Here is a 27,200-nt window from a genome sequence, read left to right as displayed (position 1 = left end):
AGAGTGTGAGAATCTGCAGCAAGACAAGGCACTTGCTGTGAGCGCAATCTCAGCTACAAGCCCAGCATAGGCTATCACGGGCACAGACCAGAGCGCTCACCTTATTCAAATACTAGCCCTGACCAATTGGAGCTCGGCGTGTCAGCTAATCAGCTGACACGCATGGAGACACATGGCTACTGTTGCGTAGACGGAGCGCACTGAGACTCGTCCTCCGCCTGCCACCGTGCACGCCTGTGAGTCAGAGGCAGGGCCGGCAAAAAACTGTTATTCAGCAGCAGGACCAGCGTCGGCATGCCTGTGAGACCTTACATCCCCGTTATCCATCAGGCTTGCCGGTTAGTTGAGACTTCCGGTTGCCTGAATTTCGGATAACGTGAATACTAAAATTATATTATCCGGAACCCGGGTTCACATACACATGCACAAGACTGAGCACAAAGTAGTATTTATTAGCATACATATTTTTGGACCTGAGGCAATATTAATGAATGATAAATGATTTATGATAATCAATTGGTCATCTGAAAGATGTGAAAGTTTTGTTTTTTAATTGTTTACAACCTTGTTAAGATATTTTTGGATAGCAGTAAAATGACTTATTTTTGAGAAACTGAGTAGCGCTGTTTTCATGGGCAACTTTCTTTTTCATGTTAGTAAAATAATATATAGCTGTAGGGAGTGTTTCTAATGATACAACCAGGAAAATGACAGTAAAAGTGGATATCCTTAATAACGGACTGCTTTCTACTCTGTCGTTACAGTTTCTCTTTAAGGTGCCTGCTGCTGCTGCATTGCGTATTTTATAGCAAACCTGAAACTCACAACAGCTACACTTTAATTAAACAAATTGATGAAATGTGTTATAATTTTCAATATTATGAAATGAGAGGAAACATTATAAAGCGTTCTGCAGCCATTTACTTGTAGTAATGGTCTGGGAAGATTTTGTAGAATAAATGTGGTAGATAACTTATGAGTAACACTACTAATTTGGCAACTCTTCTTGGCAATCTGCAAACTATGTAGCAATCTCATAGGTGCACGCATGTGTAAAAAAAGCTAAGAAAAATATTGAAATAATGGAAATAATGAGTTGCTTAATGCTTAAAAAAGAAAAAATACTGCAAGAGTGCAGGTGTAAAGTTTTATTGGTCCTGCTCCTGTTTTATTGCACTTGGTACAGAACTCCATGTACTAAGCTCTGGCTTTAGTGTTTTTGGAAAGCAGTATAGACCCAAGAGGGATCTTCAACACTTGCGTAAAACTCTTTGATACAGTGAACTTCAACATGTGATGCTTCTCAGTGGCACACTAAACTTGCTTTAAAAATATTTGCCATAATTCCACGTACAAGATGCATACACAGTTTACATACAAGTTAAAACTATCTGCCATTTTGAAAACAATGCTCTGCATTAATTATGTGAAGAATACACGCACGCACGCCCACACACACTATATGCTTTTCATTATTTTAATGTAAACAAATCTTTCAATTAATTTCTACCCCCAGGGTAATGAAAATTAAATGAGAGCAGAGTTGTTTTTACCATTTCACTTTAACCCCTTGGAACCAGAGAATGCTGGTACCACAAAATGACGCTTAAAGTGAACCAGAGACGAAGCACCCACATATATTTTACCATATATATCAACGGGGACATTAGAGAAAACACCTACCCAGCTCTCGGTTTCATTCTTCACTGCTCAGCTTTCTTCTTATCAGCCCTGATAAAATCCCAGACTATAGCCACATTAAAACCAATCTTTCTGGAGTGCGCCACAACCAGGTTTGGCAAGCCTATTATGTTTACAAAAGTAGTGTTCAGGCACACATCCAAAAGTCTCTTAAAAGTTCATATGCAAAATCCAAAGCTTCAGTCAAGTAATGCAATCCTCCACCTTGGACACCCAATTTCAAACACCCCCTGATGAGTCACGAAGCAGTGACGAAATCGATTAGGTGGAGATTGGATGCATCAGGAACATGCCGGCGGACGGAGGGCGGAAGTGCACGCTAAACAACAGGCGGCCAGCGCAGAGAGAGGAATTACAGCACAGCATGGCAACGGGGAAGAGCCTGTAAAAAAAACTCTAAGTGATCATACTTGAGCGGAATATGGCAGTGAATTTTAAAATATAGTTTTTATTAGTTTATACTGTATCACATACTGTATCACGATATGAGGAGTATTTCTTTGAGGTACTATGATGCAAGATCTTGTGCTGTGGGAAACCACTATGTAATCCAGTAATCCATCATCATCTACTATTGTGGCACCAGGATCCTGAGGTTCTGAGGCTCCTGGATATAGGCATATTTGACCAGTAGTCAAAATTATCTGGTGAGCTTGTTTGAAATTGGGTGTCCAAGGTGAAAGATTGCATCACAAGATTGAAGCTTTGGATTTTGCATATGAACTTTTAAGAGACTTTTGGATGTGCGCCTGAACATTACTTTTGTAAAGCTGAACATTGCCTTTAAGAAAAGTGAGCTGTTTAACATGCAACATCTGTAAGTATCTCTGTTTTTATTACTGGATTAGTAATGTATGTTTCAGTTTACACTATTCGTGTTGGATCCTGCTGTGTTGCCTGATATAAACGCACTGCCTGTGCTATTGTATGGGCATGTTCAAATCTCTGCATTTTTACTAATTCACGCGATCCTAAAGCACTTTCTATAATGTATTTTTTGATAGGCTGTGTGATAATGACATGTTACATAGCAAAGTGTTTTATTGTGCAGAGTGTGCACTGTGTTATGCACGTGTTGTAGTACGGACGTTAGGCAACGCACATAGCGTAGCCTAAATAGTGGTGTGCATACAGTTTATGCTTGAGTTGGTTTTCTAGTAAAAATAACCCCACAGTTTAACTACACACAATGCACACATTTTCCTATGTCTTTAGTCTACTTTTTCACTATGGATTTACTACAGAACAGTAAAAGAAAAATCTTTTCTACATTAACTCCATCTACACCATTTACTGTTTCCCTTCCCCTTCCTCCCATCCCATCTACACTAACACTACCTAACACTTAGCCCCCCACCTTATACTTACAAAGAGCCCCCAAAGCTCCAACATTGACAGCACATAAGAGGTCTAAAGTCTTATAGAGGAGATTTATTGTATATAATAAAATATAAACTTTTAAATATAAAAAAGCCCTGCATTTTTACACAGGAACTGGTATACTGGATGAACCTTTGCTCCACTCCACCATCACTTTTGCTGGCACATAGTGTTCCTGAAATGATCACCCAACCCCTCTTGGCCACTCAGCCAGCGATCCATTTGGTGCATCGCTTCGGCCGAGAGTATTGTTCTCCTCACTTATCCCGCCCACCGCATAATGTCACTCCTTTGTTACCCTTCCCCCACTTAGGAACAGAACATGTAACTAGCCTGCAGGCGGGTGACGCATCTGTACAGCCTCAGCCCTGCAGTGTCACAGCCTTAGGGATCGGATCCCGATCCTCGCCAAGCAAAATGCCTGGTGCGTACGTGTGCACAAGGTTTTACAGTTTTGTTAATGGAATAAAGTGAAGTCATAATCTGGCCATGGTGTCTGGCATGAAGCATTGATCACTGGAATAGCTGGACAGGATTACAAATCTTTTGCCAGGTAAGACAGTTCACACATACTATATTTCACCCATGTATTCAATAGCTTGTCTGGAGCTCTTATATAAAATACATTTTCTTTAAGCTACATTTTAGTTAGGCACTTTGTGATTAACTGTGAGTGTTCATCATTCTTTTATTTTATACAGTAGTTTCAGCTATGCATTTCCAAAATAGGCACATCCACTTCATTTATAACGGTTTCCAAAAAAGGTGGGATGCTGTGAAAGCGTAAATAAACACAGGATGCAAGGATTTTCAGATCATGTAAGATCACCGATATTAGTTTGAAAATGATATAAATGCAACATATTAAATACTGAGAAATGTTGAATTTGAGCTAACAACAGGTTTAAAAAATGTTGGGACCATAGGTGTCCACACATAGGGGTAAAATTGGGCAGCCCCTCCCCGGCATTCACCAACCTCCTCCCCTCCCCCCCCCGGCAGTGTCAGACTGGCCCGGCAGGGAGCTGGGAGAATCCCCGGTGGGCCTCTGCTTTTTATAAATGGCGCTGGTGCCAGTTGTCATGGCATCAGCACTGCTCTATTATGGAGCCTTCCTCCCCCGACAGTGTTTGCTCCTGCCTCTCTTAATCATCAAATCTGAGATCGCAGTGACTGGCAAAAGGCAGGCAAAGCTGGGCCAAGGCACACATTACCCACACAGCACACTTGTACACTTCAAATGCAGAAATGACATTATTAGTTGCTTCTTAATTCAGTTTTCTGGGGAACTTGGCTACTTACTCAATTTATGTATATAGGGTCCACTTGGCTATTTAATTATTTTATCTTGCCTCACCTGGCTATTTAATTTGTTAACATGGCCACTGATACACTGCCCATCCCATCTATACACATCGGCTGTAAGCACTCTTATACTCCCTGGCTTCCTTACGTGAACCTGCGAGTCAAGTGTTGAGGCAGGGACTTCCCGGCAGCAGACAGCATGTCCAGCATACCTAACCAGGCTGCATCAGCAGTACATCTGGTGTATTACACGTGGAAGTCCTCCTCCATGAACTGTAAATTTGGCTCCACCCATGACCACATCCACATCCTGGTCCATGGTCATGCCCATTTTTTTGTGCAACTTTCCCCGACCCTTTTTGCCCCCCCCTCCCCGAAAATTTTCTGCGGATGCCCATGGTTGGGACAGGAGGACCAAAAGACTGGAAGTGTTGTGTAATGCTATAATAAAAATGTTTAAAAAAGGCTACAATTGCCCTGTGGTTTGACTCATTCATTTTTTTATATTATTTTTGGGGAAATCATGGACACAGTATCCTATAGAATAATGATGAGAAGGACCATCCAGCTTCTTATCAGCATTAAGTCCCAAACCCAGCATCTGTGATGATAAGAAGTACATTTGGGCATATGGAATGAGTTCCACAGTAGAAGAGTCGGGGGACTAAAGTAAACCTATACAAAAATTATGTCAAATTATGTCAAATGAGACCCTGGACTGCTGAGCAGCTGAAATCCTTTAGGCAAGAAAAAAAAGGGTTGTACATTCTTCATCTGCTTCTCAAGGTATCAAGGAAGTCGCCCAATCCTGACTGCATGTTCTTATTGTTATGTGTGCAAAAAGACACAGAATGGCTCAAGATCTTCTAATAAATATGCAATGGGTAAATTAAATACAGAATTTAAATGATTAAGAAATCATTGCACTGTGTTATTTATATTTTATACAGTTTCCCAATCTTTTGGGTGATGAGGTTTTACTTAAGACAGTCAAATGAAAGCCAAACTCAATTCCTATAAGAATATTTGCCTTTGGAAAGGAAATGTTACAGTATCTAGGCCAGCCTTTCTCAAACTTATTACCCAGTAGGAACCCTTCAAATCACTTTTGGACCTCAAGGAACCCCTGCAATAGTGGAGGGAGTGGGGATTTATTTTCTAGGATGCATGGACTTAAAAAGTGGCATTGGTTGTTTGTTGTAACAGATTTGTTGTTTATTCCGCAGTGTTTCCTATTATAGTAGTGCATGTTAGTGTTTCTTGCTAAACCCCACAATTATAATGGTCATTATACTGCCTCCCTATTTTATTGCTTTTTATGAATGTGTTGCTTATTATTCTGACCTCTAATTTAGTGCTTCTTTATACAGGAACCCCTATTAGTGTTAGTATATTAGTGTGCTCCTAATACACTCCACCTCTATCACTATCACTTTTGGGGCTTGATTCACTAAACCGTGATAACTGATATCACAGTCGCTCTAGCGTTTTGCCCGCGTTATAACATGCGTAACAATTTCCTTGCGCTAACACAAATTTTTGTGCGCAAAATGCTATCACGACCGTAATATCAGTTATCACGGTTTAGTGAATCAAGCCCTCGGGGTGATAATTCAATGCTTAAAGAGGACACAGAGGAGCCAAGAGGTGGTCTTGAAACTTCCTCAGCCCACCACTGTCACGAGGGGGGGGGGGGGGATACCAGAGAATCCCAGTAAAGACCTCAAGGAAACCAGGGACCTGGTTGAGAAAGCCTAGGCTGTTAACAGTCAAATACATTTTACACCTCATGGGTGTGCACTGCAATATCTATGTAACGATTGCGGAACTTTCTCCATGAGCAGCGCACAACACGTGCGCTGATACAGCGGAAATCCTCCACAAGCGTATATTTGCAGGCACCCAGCAAAAGGTGCTACGCACCCGTAGAGGGAAATTCCTGTCGGCAGATGGCGCTGGGGAGTGCAGAGGAACCAATCCTCTGTACCTCCGCAAATGCCAGGCAGGAATTGTACGAAGCGCAGAACGCAATCGCAAGAGAAGCGATTGCGAATGAGAACGAGCAAAGGGACAGATTGTATGTATGTGCGCCAATCTAGTCGCCGCCCTGCGACTGCGCACACACAACAGCAGATACGAAACAGAAACGCAACCGCAAGAAAGGCGATTGCCAGAAGTGACACAAGGCAGATCAGAACAGAATACGAGGATAGTAAAGGCACAGCAAATCATACAATGAGGAGATGCGGAAAATAACAAACGCTAGCTAACCGCGAACACCGCACTCATTCGCAACAGTGCACGCGGTTATGCGCGGTCTCCACGTGATAAGCACAATAGAGACAAGCACGCCTAACTAACCATCGACAGACAAACATGAAACAGAGGACGCGAACGCTTGCTTAACGGTTACCTCACCGAGCCTCCAGCAAGCAGTCGTAGCAGACAAGACAGACACACGAAAACAGGGACAAGCGAGAGATAGGATCCACAGCACTAGCGAAAGTGGCTAGCGCGATCCAGGAAGACAGAACAGAAGGATCCACAGCACTAGCGCGAATCGAGTGCGATCCAGGTACAGAGTAGCAGAACAGAAGGATCCACAGCACTAGCGCAGGATGCTAGTGCGATCCAGGGAGGCAGAACAGAAGGATCCACAGCACTAGCGAAAAGAGGCTAGCGCGATCCAAGGAGACAGAACAGAAGGATCCACAGCGCTAGCGCAAGATGCTAGTGCGATCCAAGTGAGACAGATCAGAAGAGATAGCTGGTAGCAACCGCTGCACCAGCTATACTCCAAGAACAGAGATCAGAACGATTTCCTGTCGACCACCGTTGGGACAGGACCATCGCAACAGACAAACAAAACAGATAAACAATCCTAACTGCACTAGGGAACCTGCCTAGCACAGTTTCCAGGAATTACTCTAAGCTGATCTTCACACAAAGAGCATGGCTGACACTCTCCAGAGTGTTTCACAGGAAGACTCCTTATGAACAGCCCAGCATTGTGGGAAACACATAGTACTTATAGTACACGCCTCCAATGAATGTGGCCAGGCAATTTGCATGACAACGTATGCAAATTCCTCTGCAAGCACAAGCTGCAAAACTGACAGAAGCTCTTCTTTCCAGAGTCCTGCAGCATGCAAACCTAAACAATGGTCAAAAAACTGCCTGCCTGCACAGGCAGCCGAGCAGATCATCACAATCTAGCAATATCTAGCACAGAAGGAAAAAAAAAAGTTAAGATGTGCCTTTCTTTAAGTATATTGAAATTAAACATACTTTGTAATAGTTACATGGAAATATATTTCCTTAAAGAGACACTGAAGCGAAAAAAAAAATGATGATATTATGATTTGTATGTGTAGCACAGCTAAGAAATAAAACATTAAGATCAGATACATCAGTGTAATTGTTTCCAGTACAGGAAGAGTTGAGAAACTCCAGTTGTTATGCAAACAAGCCATTAAGCTCTCCGACTAAGTTAGTCTTGGAGAGGGCTCTTATCTGACTTTTATTATCTCAACTGTTCCTGGACTATTTACTTTTCCTCTGCTAGAGGAGAGGTCATTACTTCACAGACTACTCTGAAAGACTCATTTTGAATGCTGAGTGTTGTGTAATCTGCACAATTTATAGAATGATGCAATGTTAGAAAAACCACTATATACCTGAAAATAAAAGTATGAGAATATTTTCTTTGCTGCTTATCTTCTAGTAATTATTCATAGTACACAACCAATTCACTATATCATATTTTTTTTTCGCTTCAGTGTCTCTTTAACTCATTTGAAATGCCATATGACTAATAGGGCAAATAACTCCAACTACACATAACTAGGATTATTTTCAAACTAGAGATCAGAGCGTTTTTCTTATTAAACTGACAAGCACATGTCATGTTTAACAGCAATTCCGGGAACATTTCAATCTTCAACTCACAGTCAAAATGGAATCGCAGTAACGATAAGTGCCACTGCCAAACTAAATAAACACTAAACCTCAACAGAAGATTTTCTTGTGCAGCCAACTGCTCTGTACTACCTGCCATTTAGAGCATTCAGTGAGTTAATGGGCAGAAGCTATTTTGCAATCCCCCCCAAAAAAGCAAGCACCCATCTCACCAACCTTTGTAATCATTATTTTGTTTTGTGAAATTCCACCCTAATTAAAAAACTTAGAATGACATACAGTATATCAGTGGTACAAAAGTCATATTTTGTTTTAAGGGGGTATATAAAAAATAGCCTTGGTAAAATGTACATACGCACAGAGCGCACGGCTTTAATCAAACTACATAGCAAATAGCTTAACTCGCATTCTACGTGCAACACCTACATTACACGTATATCCTGAGTAACACTATTTGCTTAACACACTACATAGATTGTGTGAAGCCCAGTAAATTTAACAAACACTCTCTACACATGTGAATTTTGTGGAGTTTTAATGACTATGGCGTCCATTCATCAAGCATTACTATATTCAGTAATGCTGAAAACAGAGTTTACAGAGCATTTAGTAAAATATCAATTCATCAAGGCTGTTACTGCATGAAAAGCTAAAGTTACCAAGCAGTGAGGTAAATTTCCGACTTGTGCAATAAACACCTCCAATACATGTCAGCAAATGTCAATTCATGAAGTTCAGTGCATGCGGTAAAGTCCAGGAACATGTTCTCTAATTACCGGCAACTCTCATCTTGTGAAAACCAGCTTTGAATGCCTTCCATGTGGATATCCCCATGATTGACAGGAGCAGAGAGCCAATAGGAACACCCTCTCCCTCCTGCAGCCAACTATGAACACCTAAAATTTTCCAATCAAGAAATTAGTACTTTTTTGGTTACATCTCCAAAGTGTGGTCTGCCCACTTAAATCCCAATAAATGCCCCCCTCTTGCATGAGAAATTAGTGGCACATACTTGCAAAAATAAAATTTTTGTAAAGACCAACTACTTGATAGGCCCGACAAGTATATGTAAGTATATGTATATAAAAACACCTCACCTTTCACTAGCTACCAAATGAACTCTTTGAACATGTGCAATCTACTCATTTTGGGGACACTTTGGCGCAGTTGGTGAGCTTAAGCGCGTTAAATTGTATACAATGAACAGAGGCTCCAAAAGTATAAGATTAGATTAAATGAGCTTAAAAACCAACTTAAATGGCAAAATTGAAGGAGGAAGTGGTGGTCTTACCTCCCTCAAGCAGACACGACAACGACTGCGATTCAGACAGACAGTCAAACACATTTATTAGGAACTCCAAAAAGAAATGCAACGCGTTTCGCAGGTTCAACCCTGCTTCATCAGGCAATATAGGGAGGAGTATCAAACAATCTGCACAAGGATTCAAATTAAGCGCCTCTCACAGAGAGATTACCGGCAACTCTGTGTGTGTGTGTGTGTGTGTGTGTGTACGTACGTACATACGTACACACACACACACATACACACACACACTTTTTCAGTTGCACTAACAAAACCTAACATGGGAAGGATTTTCGACAATTAGGAATCCTTAGGTGCCCATGCTTAGGTGATTACGGTATCTTGAAAGGCCAGGTGGTTGGGCTTTAAAGTCTGGGTCATTTAAAAAATTTCCTTAACGTGAAAGGATAAGCAGTGGTAAAGTCTTTGGCTTAATGAAAAGTGACAAAGCAGAAATCATGGGAAAAAAAGTAATGGAGCTGCATAAAATAAATCTATTCAAATTTTAATAATTTTAACCACTTGCCGACCGCACACTCATAACGTGCGTCGGCAAAGTGGCAGCTGCAGGACCAGCGACGCAGTACTGCGTCGCCAGCTGCAGCCTAATTAATCAGGAAGCAGCCGCTCGTACGAGCGGCTGCTTCCTGTCAAATCACGGCGGGGGGCTCCGTGAATAGCCTGCGGGCCGCCGATGGCGGCTCGCAGGCTAGATGTAAACACAAGCGGAAATAATCCGCTTTGTTTACATTTGTACGGCGCTGCTGCGCAGCAGCGCCGTAAGGCAGATCGGCGATCCCCGGCCAATCAGCGGCCGGGGATCGCCGCCATGTGACAGGGGACGTCCTGTCACTGGCTGCACAGGACGGATAGCGTCCTGTGCAGCCCGGATCTCAGGGGGGGGGGGCAGGTAGGAGAGGGAGGGGGGAATTTCGCCGCGGAGGGGGGCTTTGAGGTGCCCCCCCCCGCCACCCACAGCAGGCAGGAGAGATCAGACCCCCCCAGCACATCATCCATCCCCATAGGGGGGAAAAAAGGGGGGCAATCTGATCTCCCTGCCTGCACCCTGATCTGTGCTGGGGGCTGCAGAGCCCACCCAGCACAGATCAATCAAACCAGCGCTGGTCCTTAAGGGGGGGTAAAGGGTGGGTCCTCAAGTGGTTAACCTTGCGTTCAGAAAAATTTGAAACCATTACTTAAGCAAGACCAAACATAATAAGTAAATGTGATATTCTATTAGAGAAATTATGGAGGAATGTAATCAGTTTAAGAATGAAGTTTTGGATCAGGAGGATTCCAATCATTGGCTAACTTTAAAGAACAAGCGACACCCATGCTAACCTAGAAATAAAAAACACATATATAAGTACCGCACTTTTCGCCGTATAAGACGCAATTTTCCCCCCCAAAAAATGGGGAGAAAAAGTCTCTGCGTCTTATACGGCAAAGGCAGGGAACCCCCGACTTACGAACGCCCGCCGATACGAACCGCGACCCGCCGTCGGGGATTCCCTGCCTGTGGTGCTGCTGTGGCCATCTCTTTCCTCCCCGCTTGCCTCTACCTGCTCCTCGGGTCCTCCCTGCGTGTCCTCGGGTCCCCCCTGTGTGAGAAATAGCAGCGCTTACCTCCTCCATCTTGCCCGCGGCGATTGAAGACATCCGGCTTCTGTGGGTGGCTTCCTCTAGTGCCAGCTTGTAATGACACGTCATCGATGACGCATCATTACAAGCCGCCACTAGAGGAAGCCGCCCACTGAAGCCGGATGTCTTCAATCGCCGCGGGCAAGATGGAGGAGGTAAGCACTGCTATTTCTCACACAGGGGGGACCCGAGGACACGCAAGGGGGGACCCGAGGACACGCAGGGGGGACATGAGGACACCAGAACGAGGTGTAGAGGCAACCCCGGGAGGCAGAGAGCAGGACCATGCGGGCAGAGAGCAGGACCATGGGGGCAGAGAGCAGGACCATGGGGGCAGAGAGCAGGACCATGGAGGTACACAGCAGGACCGTGGGGGCACACAGCAGGTCACTTGGGGCACAGCAGGTCACTGGAGGCAGACACCTGGGGGCAGACAGCTTGTCCCCAGCAGGTCACTGGGGGCAGACAGCAGGTCACTGGGGGCAGACAGCAGGTTACTGGGGGCAGACAGCAGACACCTGGGGGCAGACAGCAGACACCTGGGGGCAGACAGCAGACACCTGTGGCAGACAGCAGACACCTGGGGGCAGACAGCAGGACCATGGGGGCAGACAGCTGGGGCAGACAGCAGGACCATGGGGGCAGACAGCTGGGACAGACAGCAGCACACTGGGGGCAGACAGCAGGACACATGAGGACACCATTTGGGGGAGGTCAGGAGGTCATGTACAAGGTGCTCCTGAAATATGGATGCACCAGGTTTAGTTTTTTGTTTTTTTTCTTGGTTTTTGGCCTGTAAACCTAGGTGCGTATTATATTCCGGAGCGTCTTATACGGCGCGAAATATGGTAGATAAATACTACTTCATCTTACATAACAGATACATTGTGCTATCCATGTAATGATTCCTGTGAATTTTATAAAGGAAAAGCAGAAAATCCTATTCTAGGCAGTGGCCATCTTGCCAAGCTAATGCTGGCATCATATCCTCCCTGACTCTTGTTTTCCACCCTCCCTTCTCTTGCTCATTGTGTATTAATTAGCTGCCCTCCTCCCAGAGTCTTCACACACTCCCACTGAGGTGTATACTAGCAACTGCACTGTCTTTTTTTATTTACACATCCAATCACTGAGTCACCTCAGCCTTGCTTGTAAACAGAAGTAATCAGAGGGTTTTTCTGATAAGCAGCTAGACAGGGAAATAAATGGAAGAGGAGGAATATATTATAGATAAAAAGAACTCCCAGCATTCAACTCTTTGGCACGGTTTGGCACTAGGGCCAGTGCTCTAAAGTATGTGATAACTACAAGCCATAACAGCAGAAAAAGTTTTGCAAGTTTTGAATGGAGGATTAGCATCTTTATCACTTAATACACTCAGACCAGTTGCTGTTGAAATTTCATTTTTATGGTGACAATACCGCTTTAGGAGTAAGTTTTTGGCTATTCCACCTTCATCAGACTTAATTCATGTATGCTGAAAAATGTTAAACGTCACAGCTATATACATGCAACATCAAAAGTGGATACATATATTTTTGGGGGAAAACAATTTGGATATTTTGTTTCAACTAAGGAATCTTAACGGAATGGATTTAGGTCTCCAAATCTATGTATCCCGTTTGATGTTACATGTATATAGCTGTGTGCTCCAACATCTTGTCAGCACACAGGATTGGAGTCTGATGAAGGCAGAATAGACGAAAGCTTTCTCTTACTTTTTTTTAACCACTTCCAGACAAGTAGACGCACTAAAACGTCCTGTTTGAGCCTGTTAATGGCTCCATGACATTTTAGTGTGTCACTCGCTCCCGCTGCCAATGTGCACTCCTCCCCACCGCCGTTAACCATTGGGACACCGCGATCCATGATTGGGGAAGAGAATGGAATGAATAGACATGACCCCGATAAGGGGCCATGTCCATTCATAAAACAGGAAGCCGTCAGAGGCTAGTAAAATGTAAAAAAGTGAGCACTTCCTTTAAAACAGGAAAGTGTTTACAACACCATCTAGTGACTAAAAAGTAAAATTACACATACATACATACACTTATAGTTCAATAATAATAAAGTTAATCCCTTCCACTTCCAAAGCCCCCCCCCCTTTTATGAGGGTATATTACTATTACTTTACTACAAAGGGGCTTGTAATTATGGACCGGACTTAAAATAATAAAAAAAAGACAGAAAAATTACACTTATATTTCCAAATAATATATTGTTGCCACACATTGTGATAGGGACATAATTTAAACGGTCTAATAATTGGGACAAATGTCCAAATAAAATGTGTGGGTTTTATCCACAGTAGATTTTACTTCCATTTTTTCTTATTTCCATTTTTTTCTTATTTTTCCCATTAAAATGCATTTAGAATAAAACATTTTTTTAGCAAAATGTACTACAACAGAAAGCCTAATTGGTGGCAAAAAAACAAGGCATAGATCATTTTATTGTGATAAGTAGTAATAAAGTTATTGGTGAATAAAAGGAGGAGCACTGACAGGTGAAAATTGCTCTTGTCCCTAGGTGGTGAACTGGTTAAGTTAGCCAATAAATGGTATCATCCTGATTCAAAAACTCTTGCTGTAAGCTAACACGGTACAATACTCTACTGTTTAAGTATGTTAAAGGTTTGTAAGTCTCGGAATGGTGGGTCATGAAGCAGGAGACACATGATCATGTGACTGTTATCACTACAAGACTTAAAAAAGTTATCACATGATCAGAACGCTTACAATCATCTCCATGATTTCTCTAATAAGCATTGATTTCTGCTAAATAAGGTAAATAAAACAAACTCAGTAACAAAGCTCTATGTTGATCCTGTTGTGAAACTCTGTGTTAAAAGGCTGCAGCAGTAAATCATAAGTAAATCGTAGTCTCCCGATGTGGAAGTGTATTAGAGGAGACAGCAGACGGATGCGGCCGTGTGAGAATCTGAGCATGCTGCAGATTCTCGGATCGCACCGCTTTGCAAATCCAGCACGTAATGGAAACTGTTCCATTGCTGTGCATTGGTTACATTACAGCCGTGGTGCGATACATCTAGGTAGCCACATCGCACTGCGTTTAATGGAAACAGGCCCTTAGACTTAGCAACTGCCATTCAGGAAATGCTTTTGAAAACAAGGGGAGGAAAAAGTAATATAAGGGTTAGATTCTAACGAGTTATGTTATTGGAATAGGCTGACTTTACACCTAGAATTCTTGACAAATTGTCTGTCATTGTAGATACCAGAGGATAGCATTTGTCTGAAGTCATCAGTGGAATGTCTGGTAACTGGGCCGTGGATAATCTGGATAAGAAGGAAATAGTCATCTAAGGGAGAAAAAGTGGTTTGACACTTTCTGTTGACATAGAGGCTGGAGACCTATAGATTAATAGGATTAGGCCGATGCTCGTAGATAAAGCTTGCAGCTCAGGGATCATCTTTGATCAACTTGATCAAAAGTGACTTTCACCTTCTCTGAATTCTTCAGTAATTGCAGACCATTTGAGAACAAGAAATTACAATTTAGAATGGCTCACCTAAAATGATGCAGTCAACAAACAATGTGGTGGCCATTTACAGTAAATGCTAGTGTTATGCACAAACAAAAATAGTGATAGGTTTATACATTACTTTTTATAAAAATTAAATTTTCATAATAGGCACTGGCAATACCTTACACAAGCTGGGAAACAACATAGTAAGTTTTCAGATATATTACGGTAGTCATAATGAAAACCATGTTCTCAAAGCATTGAGTAAATATTGTAAAAATTAAAAAAAAAAAATTAAAAAAAATATATGTGCAAAAAAAAAAAAAAAACAGACAAAGTAAACTCACTATATTACTTCCCTCCTAAGTAACTGTCACTTACTTAACATGGTGTCTCTGAAGCTCTGACACGTTTTGGACTAGCACATTTCCTCATGGGAGATTATCACAGTTTCCAATGTTTTCAGAACCATTCCCTGTATAGCTATGGCACAGTCCAGTTGCCACAATAACAGCACATGAGTAGCCAGGCCAGATGGCATCTTTGTATAGGTCCTTGCCATGGAGTGCATTTGAAAAGCATAAAGGACAACCTCCTCAAACCTGCCTGAAAGACACGAGGTTAATAAGAACTACTGTAAGTGACAGCTACATAGCAAACAAGTAATTTACAGAGTAAGTTACTCTGTGACAAACATTCTCCTTATATGTTTGTGTACACAGGGGCGTAACTACTGTACAAACCATGGGGCAACACAATGATGATTTCATGAAGCCCCCCTCATCCTGTCAAGCCACAACATGATGGGTGGCCATCATAATCAACTCCTGAAAATAAAAGATAGCAAATGACCACAATGCGCTCTCCATAACAAACAGTTCCTATAAGGAAAAAACTGACATATGGTAATACTGTACATTCGGGATGTGGACGCTTTATATTCAGGATGTGGACACTTCCATAAATTGGATGCGTCCTGCTAGCTAGATCCAGCACCCTCGGGTAGCACACGTCAGGCACAGACAGACACTTCCGAGTAGGAATGACGTCAGGTCGCACTGGCTCTTCCCTACGCATTTTGTCTAATAGGACTCATCAGGGGGCCCAGATGAGTGCTATTGGATCAGCACTGCTATGGAAAACTAAAACGCATCAGTTTTTCAGCATGTAGTGTAAAAGGCCTTAGGCTAAGTTCACAGTGGGACGTTAAAGTCGCGCGTTAAAACAGCATTTAACGCAGAATAACTCACTGCAATGAAAAATCAATGCCCTGTTCACAGTGCACACGTTGCGTTGGTGTCTAACGCTGCACGTTAAGTAAAAGTACTGCATGCAGTGCGTTATACACGTTATTAGCTGCGTTGGACTGTTTGCACAAGCTCAGTAATGACTTGGAAGCATACTTATCATTGCCTGTATTTTTTACTGTATCTGCTGTATGCGACGGTAACGCTGCGTTGCCACTTTTTGGGCGCGTTGCGTTGTAAGCTTGCGGTGCGACTTTAACGTGGCATCAAAACGCAACGTCCCACTGTGAATCTAGCCTTAGGCAACAGTATCAGCATGGCAGTAAAGAATGCTAGGAAAATGTTAAGGATTGTTAAGGGTAGGAAAATGTCAAGGTTAGAGTTTAAGGTCGTTTTATGCTCCGCAGTTTGCATATCGCCACACAAGGTTTTGTACTATGTTGGATGGCTACAATACATGTTTTACATAATATATATTTGTCCATAATGCAACTGCAACTGAGGCCTGCAAGCAGAAAAATAATCTACTGACTCTTGTGACATTTTTAGAATGGTGCATCATTTGTTTTTGTTCAAAAGGCTTGGAATAACATTCTTCATCTTATTATATTCCTATATGCACAATAATTTGCACTTTACAAATAGCTAACCTTGAGATTTCTGTTTAGGTAGAGTCCGGTAATGGTAGCTTCAGGGGTACATTTTTTTTTTTATTCATTTTTTTACAAATAAAGTATCTTTTTTTTTTTGTGGGAAAATAATATTTTTAGTATATTCTGTTTTAACCACTTAAGGACCACGGTCTTTTCGCCCCTTAAGGACCAGAGCTTTGTTTTCAGGATAGTATAAATACCCCCCAAATGACCCCATTTTGGAAAGAAGACATCCCAAAGTATTCACTAAGATGCATGGTGAGTTCATAGAAGATTTTATTTTTTGTCACAAGTTAGCGGAAAATGACACTTTGTGACAAAAAAAAAAAAAGTTTCCATTTCTGCTAACTTGTGACCAAAAAAAAAATGAAATCTGCCACGGACTCACCATGCCCCTCTCTGAATACTTTGGGGTGTCTACTTTCCAAAATGGGGTCATTTGTGGGGTGTGTTTACTGTCCTGGCATTTTGGGGGGTGCTAAATTGTAAGCACCCCTGTAAAGCCTAAAGGTGCTCATAGGACTTTGGGCCCCTTAGCGCACCTAGGCTGCAAAAAGGGGTCACACATGTGGTATCGCCGTACTCAGGAGAAGTAGTATAATGTGTTTTGGAGTGTATTTTTACACATACCCATCCTGGGTGGGAGAAACATCTCTGTAAATGAGAATTTTTTTATTTTTTTCACACAATTGTCCATTTACAGAGAGATTTCTCCCACCCAGCATGGGTATGTGTAAAAATACACCACAAAACACATTATACTACTTCTCCTGAGTACGGCGATACCACATGTGTGACACTTTTTTGCAGCCTAGGTGTGCTAAGGGGCCCAACGTCCTATGAGTACTGTCATGATAGCAGCTAGTTATGATGTTAAGGATAATACGGGAACATATTCTTTCATTTTTCTGCCTGTGTCACGTGTATGCCTGCTAGAAGGGAGCTGTTGCCTTGAGGTGCTAGCTTGGGGCAAGGAAATGGCTCATTAAGCCTCTAGCCCGTCACCTTTAATCTGCTGTCTCAGGTGTGATTGTGAAACTACATTTGTTTTGTGTTCCTGGGGTAGCAGGGAACTGCTAATTAGCAGCCACTTGAGGAAGAATAGGCTGGTCTGCATGGCTTTTGAACTCTGGAGACAGCCCATTGTCCCAATATACAAAGCAAGACAACCATAGTCTAGGGACAGTGGAAGCTAACACAGGAATGTTTGAAATTTGCATTTCCTGGAAGTGGGTGAAGGGTTGAAGTCCTTTTGATACAATTTTTACCCGTGGAAATTGGGTTTATGGAAGTGTTCTGAAATCTCTGAAAAAGATCAAACACTAACACAAGAACGCTTTGAAGTTGCACGCGTTAAACAGGAAATTGGATTATTCCTGGACCTGGGACATTGGGGTGGCCCGGGGCACACATTTTGCTATAAACCAGCAGCTAGGACAGTCACAGATCATCTTCTCTTGGCGGTAGCGCATAGCTTGGGAGGATCTCGATCGAATTGGAAACGTCGTTCTCCCGCCAACCACGTTCTAACGTACATTGGTAACGTTATTTCCCTCTTATTTTTGCAACTTGTCTTGTGTGTATCCTTGTAAACTTTTATTTTGTACATTTTTACTTTTTGTAAATCTGTTGTATATATTATATTCTGCATTGTTCCACTTTTTTTCCTGGAATATTAAATCGTTCTTTAATAAGTTTGACTTCTGCTGTACTAAACTAACACTCATAGCCTAGTAGAGGAGACTGAAGTGTAACGGTGTATAAGTCCATGCCTGATTGTGTGATTAAGCAACACTACCGTATAAGATTGTAATTGCATTGTGTGTATGGGGCACTTCCGCGCTCGACAGCAGAGTGGGAAGTCTCGGAGTGGCTAACAGTATCGTTCGGAACGGCTGTTAGTGGTTTTGCTTCACTACAGTGTAAGATTGCAACTGTGTGTGCGTGTGCGTGGCGTTCCCGTATTCGGCCAAAAGCGCAAAGCTGATCCGAATACGAAAACACAGACTGCGTGCTGAGCACTCAACAGCATAGTGGACGTGTCTAGCAACAGCTAGTGGTGGCAGTGAGAAGTGTTTGAGGGGTCACAGCCTTGTGGTAGTTCAACTAAGGCTGCTTCACCTCTCGATCTGGTCAAACCCGCAGTCGGGAACCGTATAGGCAGGGGGACAGTTTAGGCAGTTTAGGACCTAACCTATAAAATAGCACTGACAGATAGTGACAGGGAGTGATTGATGGGGGATTAGGGGGGTGATTCGGTGCAAACATGGGTCTGGGGGGTGGGCAGGGGGGGGGGGTCTGAGGAGTGCTGTGGGCGATCAGAGGGCAGGGGGGGCAGATCAGTATCTGTGTGTGCAGACAGTGAGGGCTGCAGCCTGCCCTGGTGGTCCCTCGATCACTGGGACCACCAGGGCAGGAGGCAGCCTGTACACACTACAAAGCGTATTATACGCTTCCTATGCGGCGATCGTTGGGTTAACAACCCGCTGGCGCTCCCGGTTGGCCGGCGGGTTGACGTCGCGGGTGGGCGGAGCCTATTGCCGGAGGATGCGCGCACATAACATCGCTATCCCCGGCCAGCAGCCACATAACGACCCGCCACCGATGGGCGTATTGCGGTTGTTTAGGCCCAGCCTTTGCCGCCGCCCATTGGCTGTAGGCGGTCGTTATGTGGTTAAGAAACGTAGGGGTTGATTCACAAAGGTTATTTATTTTTCACCTTATGTAAGGAGTGCTAATGCATGAGATAAACAAATAAGGATAGATAATTCATGAGATAAATAGATAAGGAGAGCTAAGTTATTCCAAATAAGGAGAGCTATAACATGAGTTATGTCAAATACGAATAGCTAAACCATGAGTTATGTCAAATAAGAAGAGCTGAACCATGAGTTATGTCAAATATGGATAGCTAAACCATGAGTTATGTCAAATACGGATAGCTAAACCATGAGTTAAGTTAGATAAGGAGAAGTAAATTGTGAGTTAATAAATAAAATTAGATCATTTAACAGAAAAGCTTTGTGAATCAGGCCCATAGAGTGTAATCCATAGCACATTGGAGTTGATTCATTAAGCTGCGCTGCTAAAACCTGGAAGCTCCTCGCAATGATTGATTGATTAATTAAGCTGCGCTGCTAAAGTTGTTGCAGTTATGCGCACACTATGCATGGTAGTCCAGCCCTGAGCCCTATCGGGTCCAGTGGCTTCATAGGACGTGATTGGCCCAGTAGGCTGCCTGTCAAGTGATAGGCAGCCTATTGGGCTAATCAAAGTGTGGGGATCACTAACCTATGAAGACACTGGACCGACTGGGCTAAGGGCGGGATAAGTGGTGAGGCCATTATGTGAATGGAGCGTGCGTAAGATACCAGCGCACATTGCGTTGCACTACCACGCGTAGTGTGCGCACAACTCACTCTCCTCACATTAAGCTGCACTGCTTTAGCAGCGCAGCTTAATTAATCAATCAACCATTGCGAGGAGCTTCCAGGTTTTTTTACATTGGCCACCTCTAAATGCTTCTTTGGCCAGCTGATCCTACCAGCAAGGTACCTAATGACTGGCACGGCATAAGTGTTTATGGCATGGATCTTGTTCTTCCCATGGAGCTCATTTGTTAGGACTTGTCTTATCCATTAATGTTAGTTGGATTTTATGGTCTCTCTTAATTCCTCAATGGGTTCTCATGGGACTGTGGGACATGAGGCAGGGAACACACTTGACTTTCAGTTTTCCGCGCTGGTTTTTCTGCATACTTTTTCTGCACACCAAGTGTGTTTCCATGCAGGAAAACACGCGCGTTTTTTCACAGCAGCTGATGTAAATGATAGAGGAAACTGCCAAAATGTGCAGAGTCATCATGCAGAATGTCAGTTTTTTTTCTGCGTGCGAACAACACAGTAAGTGTCTACTTCAAACAAACACTGCGCCAAAGTTCACACACTGGTTACCACTTAGTACAGTTAACAGTCAAATGGGTTCGCTGCAGAAAGTCCAGTTCTTGGATAACAACATTTAATTAAACTGCCGCGCTCTCCATTCCTGTAATCATAAAAAAGACTCCGCATAGGGTAATATTGTTCAATCCTGTCGTTCACAATATTCCACCACCTACAGATCACTCGTGCTTTGTGCTCCCCGGGTGGTGAATCACATCTGTCTCCCTCACCCCTTGTTAATATATGCTCACCAGATTCTCTCCACCTCAGTTATCAGGTGGGTCTCACGCATCTCAGAAAAACTTGCTCCAGATCTCCCCACCTCAACTATCAGGTGGGTTTTACAGATATCAGAAAACCTTGTTCCTGCAAGGGAAAGATCTCTACATAGGGTAATATAGTTCAAGCAGCAATACAATTAAATCACTGAAACCCGTGTCTCTGTATCTACACCTGTGACAAGTGCCAATCCACCACACTGCATGCCACACTGCTCACCAGATGTATCCCACCTCTTTATTAGGTGGAAACAGCGCTTTTTGTTATTCCAATCAACAACACGATCCTCAGTAGTATGCAAAAAGCCTCTTGTAGGGACTTTGATTTATTTTCTCCGTTAAAATTCACTGCAGAGGTGCTAAGGGAGAAGCAGTGAGAAGAGGCTATTTATTTGCTGCTGCTTCTCACTGCTTCTCCCTTAGCACCTCTGCAGTGAATTTTAACAGAGAAAATAAATCAAAGTCCCTACAAGAGGCTTTTTGCATACTACTGAGGATCGTGTTGTTGATTGGAATAACAAAAAGCGCTGTTTCCACCTAATAAAGAGGTGGGATACATCTGGTGAGCAGTGTGGCATGCAGTGTGGTGGATTGGCACTTGTCACTGGTGTAGATACAGAGACACGGGTTTCAGTGATTTAATTGTATTGCTGCTTGAACTAGATTACCCTATGTAGAGATCTTTCCCTTGCAGGAACAAGGTTTTCTGATATCTGTAAAATCCACCTGATAGTTGAGGTGGGGAGATCTGGAGCAAGTTTTTCTGAGATGCGTGAGACCCACCTGATAACTGAGGTGGAGAGAATCTGGTGAGCATATATTAACAAGGGGTGAGGGAGACAGATGTGATTCACCACCCGGGGAGCACAAAGCACGAGTGATCTGTAGGTGGTGGAATATTGTGAACGACAGGATTGAACAATATTACCCTATGCGGAGTCTTTTTTATGATTACAGGAATGGAGAGCGCGGCAGTTTAATTGAATTTTGTTAACACAGTAAGTGTGCACTAGCACATTGATTAACATGAGTTCTCAGTTTTTCTGTGCAGAAAACGCGCACGAAAACAGTCAAGTGTGTTCCCTGCCTCAAGGTACTTGTAGCAGGTCTGCATATTTGATGTGTAAGTAACTGGCAGCCCCACCTCATCATTTGTCAAAAATGCCAAAGAATACGTTGTTCCAATCCTAGAGGGAATCTACATTTCCAATAGGTGGCTAGGCAAAGCGCAATATTGCTATATACTTGTCTAATTTAGATAGAATATTGACATAAACCTGGAATTGATGGAATGCCACTACAAAACTAGGCCTAATGAAAGAGGATGAATTAAAGGGAATCTGAAGAGCAAATAAACTTATGATATAATGATTTGTATTTGTAGTACTGCTAAGAAATAAAACATTATTAGCACATAAATGAGTCTCTTTCTGTTTCCAGTACAAGAAGAGTTTCAGAAACTTCAGTTGTTATCTATGCAAAAGAGCTTCTTTGAGCTCTGCGACTTTAAAGGGAAGGTTTGCGCAGACTATAAAAAACAAACTGCACTTACCTGGGGCTTCATCCAGCTCCTGCCAGTCGATTGGTGCCCTCGCCGCAGCTCCTCTCCCTCCCGGCGTCCAGCGGTGAAGAAGCCGACCTCGCCAGGTCGGCTTCCAGGTCGGCTTCTGTGCGCTCCACGTCAGGGGGTCACGTGGTGTAGGGACGTCATCGGGTCTCTACTGCGCAGGCGCAGAACTACTGCGCCTGCGCAGTAGAGACCAAATGATGTCACTTACACCACATGACCCGCGGCATGGAGCGCACATGAACCCGACACGGAAGCCGACTTGGCGAGGTCGGCTTCATCACTGCTGGATGCCGGGAGGGAGAGGAGCTGCGGCGAGGGCACCGATCGACTGCCAGGAGCTGGAAGAAGCCCCAGGGAAGTGCAGTTTGTTTTTTATAGTCTGCGCGGATCTTCCCCTTAAAGTTGTGGAAATCACTGTCTTTCGAAGCACTTGTCTCAACTTTCTCTCATAGGGCTTGATTCACAAAGCGGTGCAAAGTGTTTGCACGCCTGTGAAAAGCCCTTTATCACGCCTAAACTCAGTTTAGGCGTGATAAGAAGAAACTCGCGCGATCTCCCGCGCGCAAAGTTTTGCGCGCGTAGCGCACCGCGCTGCGCGCGCAGTGTACCGTGCTTCGCGCGCAGCGTCCATTGAGCCCTATGGGACTTTGCGCGCGCAGCGCGGTGCGCTACGTGCGCAAAACTTTGCGCGCGGGAGCTTCGCGCGAAGAGCAGCACAAATCGGTGATAACTCAGCTTTGCACGGCTTATCACGCCTAAAGTCTTTTAGGCGTGATAACTGAGTTATCACCGCTTTGTGAATCAGGGCCATTGTTTCTTCTTTGTTTATGTTTTTGTTGCAGAGGAAAGTTCAAAGGGTCAGTAGCCTGCTCTATGAAATCATTTAAAATGCTGAGAGTATTGTGGAAACTGCAATTATTAGAGAATGATGAAATGTTATAAAATAAAAAGCTATATACCTGAAAATAAAAATATGACACTATTTTCTTTACTACTAATGTTCTATTAATTATCCGTATTACAAAACCAATTCATTATATCATGAGGTTTTTTTTTTACTTTAGTGTCACTTTAAATGTATTAAAAGATTATGGATTGACAAAAGAAATACATTCACACTAAATAAAAAACAGCTAGCCACCCAACACTGTGAACAAGAAGACAACTAAGGATCTCACTAAGTCTTGTAAATTGGGATAACGCAAGGACACTAAAAGTAAAAGTTTTAAATAGATTTTTAAAAGTACAAATGGGTCGGCACCACCAAAAAGTAAATATAGCTCTTTATTAACCACTTGAGGACCTAGCCTTTACCCCCCCCCCCCCCCTTAAGGACCAGCGCTGTTTTTTCAGATCTGTGCTGGGTGGGCTCTACAGCCCCCAGCACAGATCAAATGACAGGCAGAGCGACCAGATCGCCCCCCTTTTTTCCCCACTAGGGGATGATGTGCTGAGGGGGCCTGATCGCTCCTGCATGCTGTGGGTGGCAGGGGTGGGGGGCACCTCAAAGCCCCCTCCACCGCAAGATTCCCCCTCTCCCTCTTCTCCCTCCCTGCCCAAGAGATTGGAGGCTGCACAGGAACGGATCTGTCCTGTGCAGCCTCTAACAGGCTCCCCGCTGTCATGTGACAGCGATCCCCGGCCGCTGATTGGCCGGGGATCGCTGATCTACTACAACGCTGCTACTGTAGCAGTGTTGTAAAAATGTAAACAAAGCGGATTATTTCCGCTTGTGTTTACATTTAGCCTGCGAGCTGCGATCGGCAGCCCGCAGTCTATTCACGGAGCCACCCGCCGTGAAATGACAGGAAACAGCCGCTCGCGCGAGCGGCTGTTTCCTGATTAATTAGCCTGCAGCCGGCGACGCAGATCTGCGTCGCTGGTCCTGCAGCTACCACTTTGCCGACGCGCGTTATGAGTGCGCGGTCGGCAAGTGGTTAATAACAGCAGTTAACTGCTGTTATTAATAAAGAGCTATATTTACTTTTTGGTGGTGCCGACCCATTTGTACTTTTGGACACAGTGGTCCCAAGAGACACTGGGACGGGGTCGAGGCACACCTTTTTATGCTAAGGTGCTCCTCACTTCACCTTTTCTGGTTAAATAGATTTTTAACGAGTATTGCAATATGTAATATGAGAGCAAAAATTGTACGTATAAAAAAGGCAAATATGGATAATAACATTTTGGATATGGTTAAGTGTAAAAGGATACAACTGTGGCCTTAAAGCATGAATATGTATCTGCATTAAAAATATAGAGAGTGTATTATTAATGAAAGTGACAAAACTAGAAGCTAAAAAAGAAGTCATTAGTAATATAAAGTGAAATCCAGAAAGGTTTTACACAAATATATATTCAAAAAGAAAGAAGGCATAGAAAATAGGACTTTTGAAACATTGGAGAGGGAACTTGATTGTGGATGATCAAATTAAAAATGAGATTTCAAATGCACGCATTGTTTCTGTCTTTACCAAGGAGATGCCTTTGTCTCATAATACATTTGTGGGTTATTCCCTGACTACCATATTAAACATTAATTGCTTAATGCAGGAAAATGTGCAGGCATATTTAAATAAAATTGACATAGATAAAGCATGTGACCCAGGTGGCATCCATCCCTGGGTTTTAAAGGAGTTGAGATGACAGTCAATCCTAATCATGAACAATCTCACAGTCAGCAAGCCAAAGGTCAAACACATATATCATGGTACAGGGATAAGACAGGAGAGTGGTCAAACAGGCAAGAGTCGGTCCAGGTGGCAGTCAACTGAATGGTAAAAAATCAGGCAAAGGTACAGGCAAGGATTCAGACCAATGAGTAAGCTACAGCAAGGAATGCCCAGCAGCTAGCTCTAGAGACTTATGGCCCATACTCACGGGCTACAATTGTCGCCGCAACACGCGGCGCGCGCGTGTTGCAGCGACAGGTCGCCTGTGAGTATGAGGAGCAACACGGGTGCGCACCCCAAACCGTCGTTCGTCACTGCTGTTGCCAGCCGATTGGCGCGGTCAATCGCCTGGCAACAGTTGCCGCCGCAACTCCGTCGCAACTGTCGCTAGTCCGCGTGGGTATGCGGACTAGCGACAGCAACAAGCAGGGAATACCTTGAGCTTCCGGGCGGGGGGAGGAACAACAGCGACAGCTTCCGCCGCATCAGTTGTCAGGTCCCTCCGCCGTGTGTATGCGGAGGGACCTGGCGACGAGCTGTCACCGGCCTGTCGCGCACATGCTCCCGTGTGCTAGCGACAGGCCACAAATGTAGCCTGTGAGTATGGGCCATTAACGTTATCACAGGCAACTAACAACTGCACCAACTAGACTTTTATACTGCACCAATCAGGAGGTTTCCCCACAGTGGCCAGCCAATGAACACTGAGCCTGCCTCTAGTGAATGACTAGACCAATAACTTCCTGGTTTAGAGTTGGCACAGGAGAGCGTACCCTGACCGTCCCCGTCGCCCTACAATGCCAGAGAGAGTTTGTCTGGGTGAACCCGCGAGAGCTGTAGAGATGCCAAACACATGTGTAGGTCTGCGCACCCATCTGCGCCAAGCGTCAGGGGCCACCTATCGGTTGCTGGAGCCAAGTGGAGGTGAGATTGTGACATTAGTGGAGCCAAGTGCAGCTGAAATCATGATACAGCTATTTGTTGTTCACTTCTTTCACCACCAGTATGTAATTCAGCTGTTTAATTTTCTTTTCCCCCTCAAACAGCATTTTCCAGTTTTGTCCCACACATTTATATAAAAATCTATCTACATCCTGCTGAGTTACTGTAATATACATGTTCCATAATCATACATCTGAAATGGATTAAGATGAAATTGGGTATAGGTTTTTTGCCCAACGTTGATGGTTTCCTGGCTTTTTTAAATTTGGTGGAGGCAAGCGTCCACCAGGCCCCTAGACTTTATCCAGGCCCTAGGCAACTGCCTATGTGCGTCTTGTCAATGATCCAGCTCTGCCATACACTACAACAGGACTTATAGCAGTGTTATACATTCTTAGCTTGGAGTCTTTGTGGAGAAAACTATACCTAAGAAGTTTTCTAGTTCTAATTTCTTATTGTTGCTTTTGACCCCAATCTGTGCATGCTTTAACATTCTAATATTGTTAATTGTTGATTTCTATTACTCTATATTCATGAAGGCTTTTCTTAAATAACTTCTTAAAGTTCACTTTATTTGTCTCAACCTTCACCTCCAATAATTTGACATTCATTGATCGCTCGCTTTAAACCATAACCACCATTTTAGCAACACCTTCTACCACCTGACTCATGGGAATGTTTCTAGTCCAGCTTCCAGCACTAATATAAGAAGCAATGCTGAAAACTATTAGAATCAGAATCATTTATTTTGCCAAGTACAAATGGGCGGGTTGTAATCGGAATTGTTTTTGGCTTATACAGGTTCTGGTAGGATGGGGGCGGGGGGGGTTAATGTCCGAAAGTCAAGAGCCAAGGCTGCCATACTATGGCACCACCAGTTGCACTTGGCAATCATCTGTCATCTCTAAGGAGACAAGGAGGGGGGTGGCAAAGGTTCAGCAGTGATGACCTAGTTCTTTATGAATAAAACCTGCGGTGATGGCTGATGCTGCTGAGAATCCCAATTGCTGGCATCTGGCAGTGCTGGCCAAGGGATTAGGGGGTGCAGTACTATTAATTTCTGTGGTGGGTCCCGACTCCTGGGCAGCATTCAGCAGGGCTGGTAAAGATAATCTGGCTGTCACAGAAACGTCCGGCTGTGGTGGCCCTTACTGTTGGTTTT

At 43.6% G+C, this 27,200-nt stretch overlaps 1 protein-coding gene across 8 annotated transcripts in view; it reads right to left on the bottom strand.

Moving 5' to 3' along the window:
• Positions 1-27,200, bottom strand: part of AOPEP (aminopeptidase O (putative)) — a 539,579-nt gene that overhangs the window by 172,570 nt on the left and 339,809 nt on the right. Inside the window, exons 12-13 of one of the 8 annotated variants that reach the window (XM_068237350.1) lie at positions 24,639-24,667; positions 19,521-19,577 (exon numbers count right to left, since the gene is read on the bottom strand). The exons of 6 other annotated variants lie outside the window; for them this stretch is intronic. In XM_068237350.1, coding sequence (XP_068093451.1) covers positions 19,559-19,577; positions 24,639-24,667 — 48 coding nt within the window. In that variant the 3' untranslated portion in view covers positions 19,521-19,558. Of the gene's footprint in view, positions 1-15,116; positions 15,342-19,520; positions 19,578-24,638; positions 24,668-27,200 lie in introns of those variants that run through there. One more of the 8 variants, XR_011020920.1, reaches the window with a different exon arrangement.

This window comes from Hyperolius riggenbachi, chromosome 1, assembly GCF_040937935.1.
Source record: "Hyperolius riggenbachi isolate aHypRig1 chromosome 1, aHypRig1.pri, whole genome shotgun sequence".
Classification (NCBI taxonomy): Eukaryota; Metazoa; Chordata; class Amphibia; order Anura; family Hyperoliidae; genus Hyperolius; species Hyperolius riggenbachi.
This window is presented reverse-complemented; position numbering and strand designations above follow the sequence as displayed.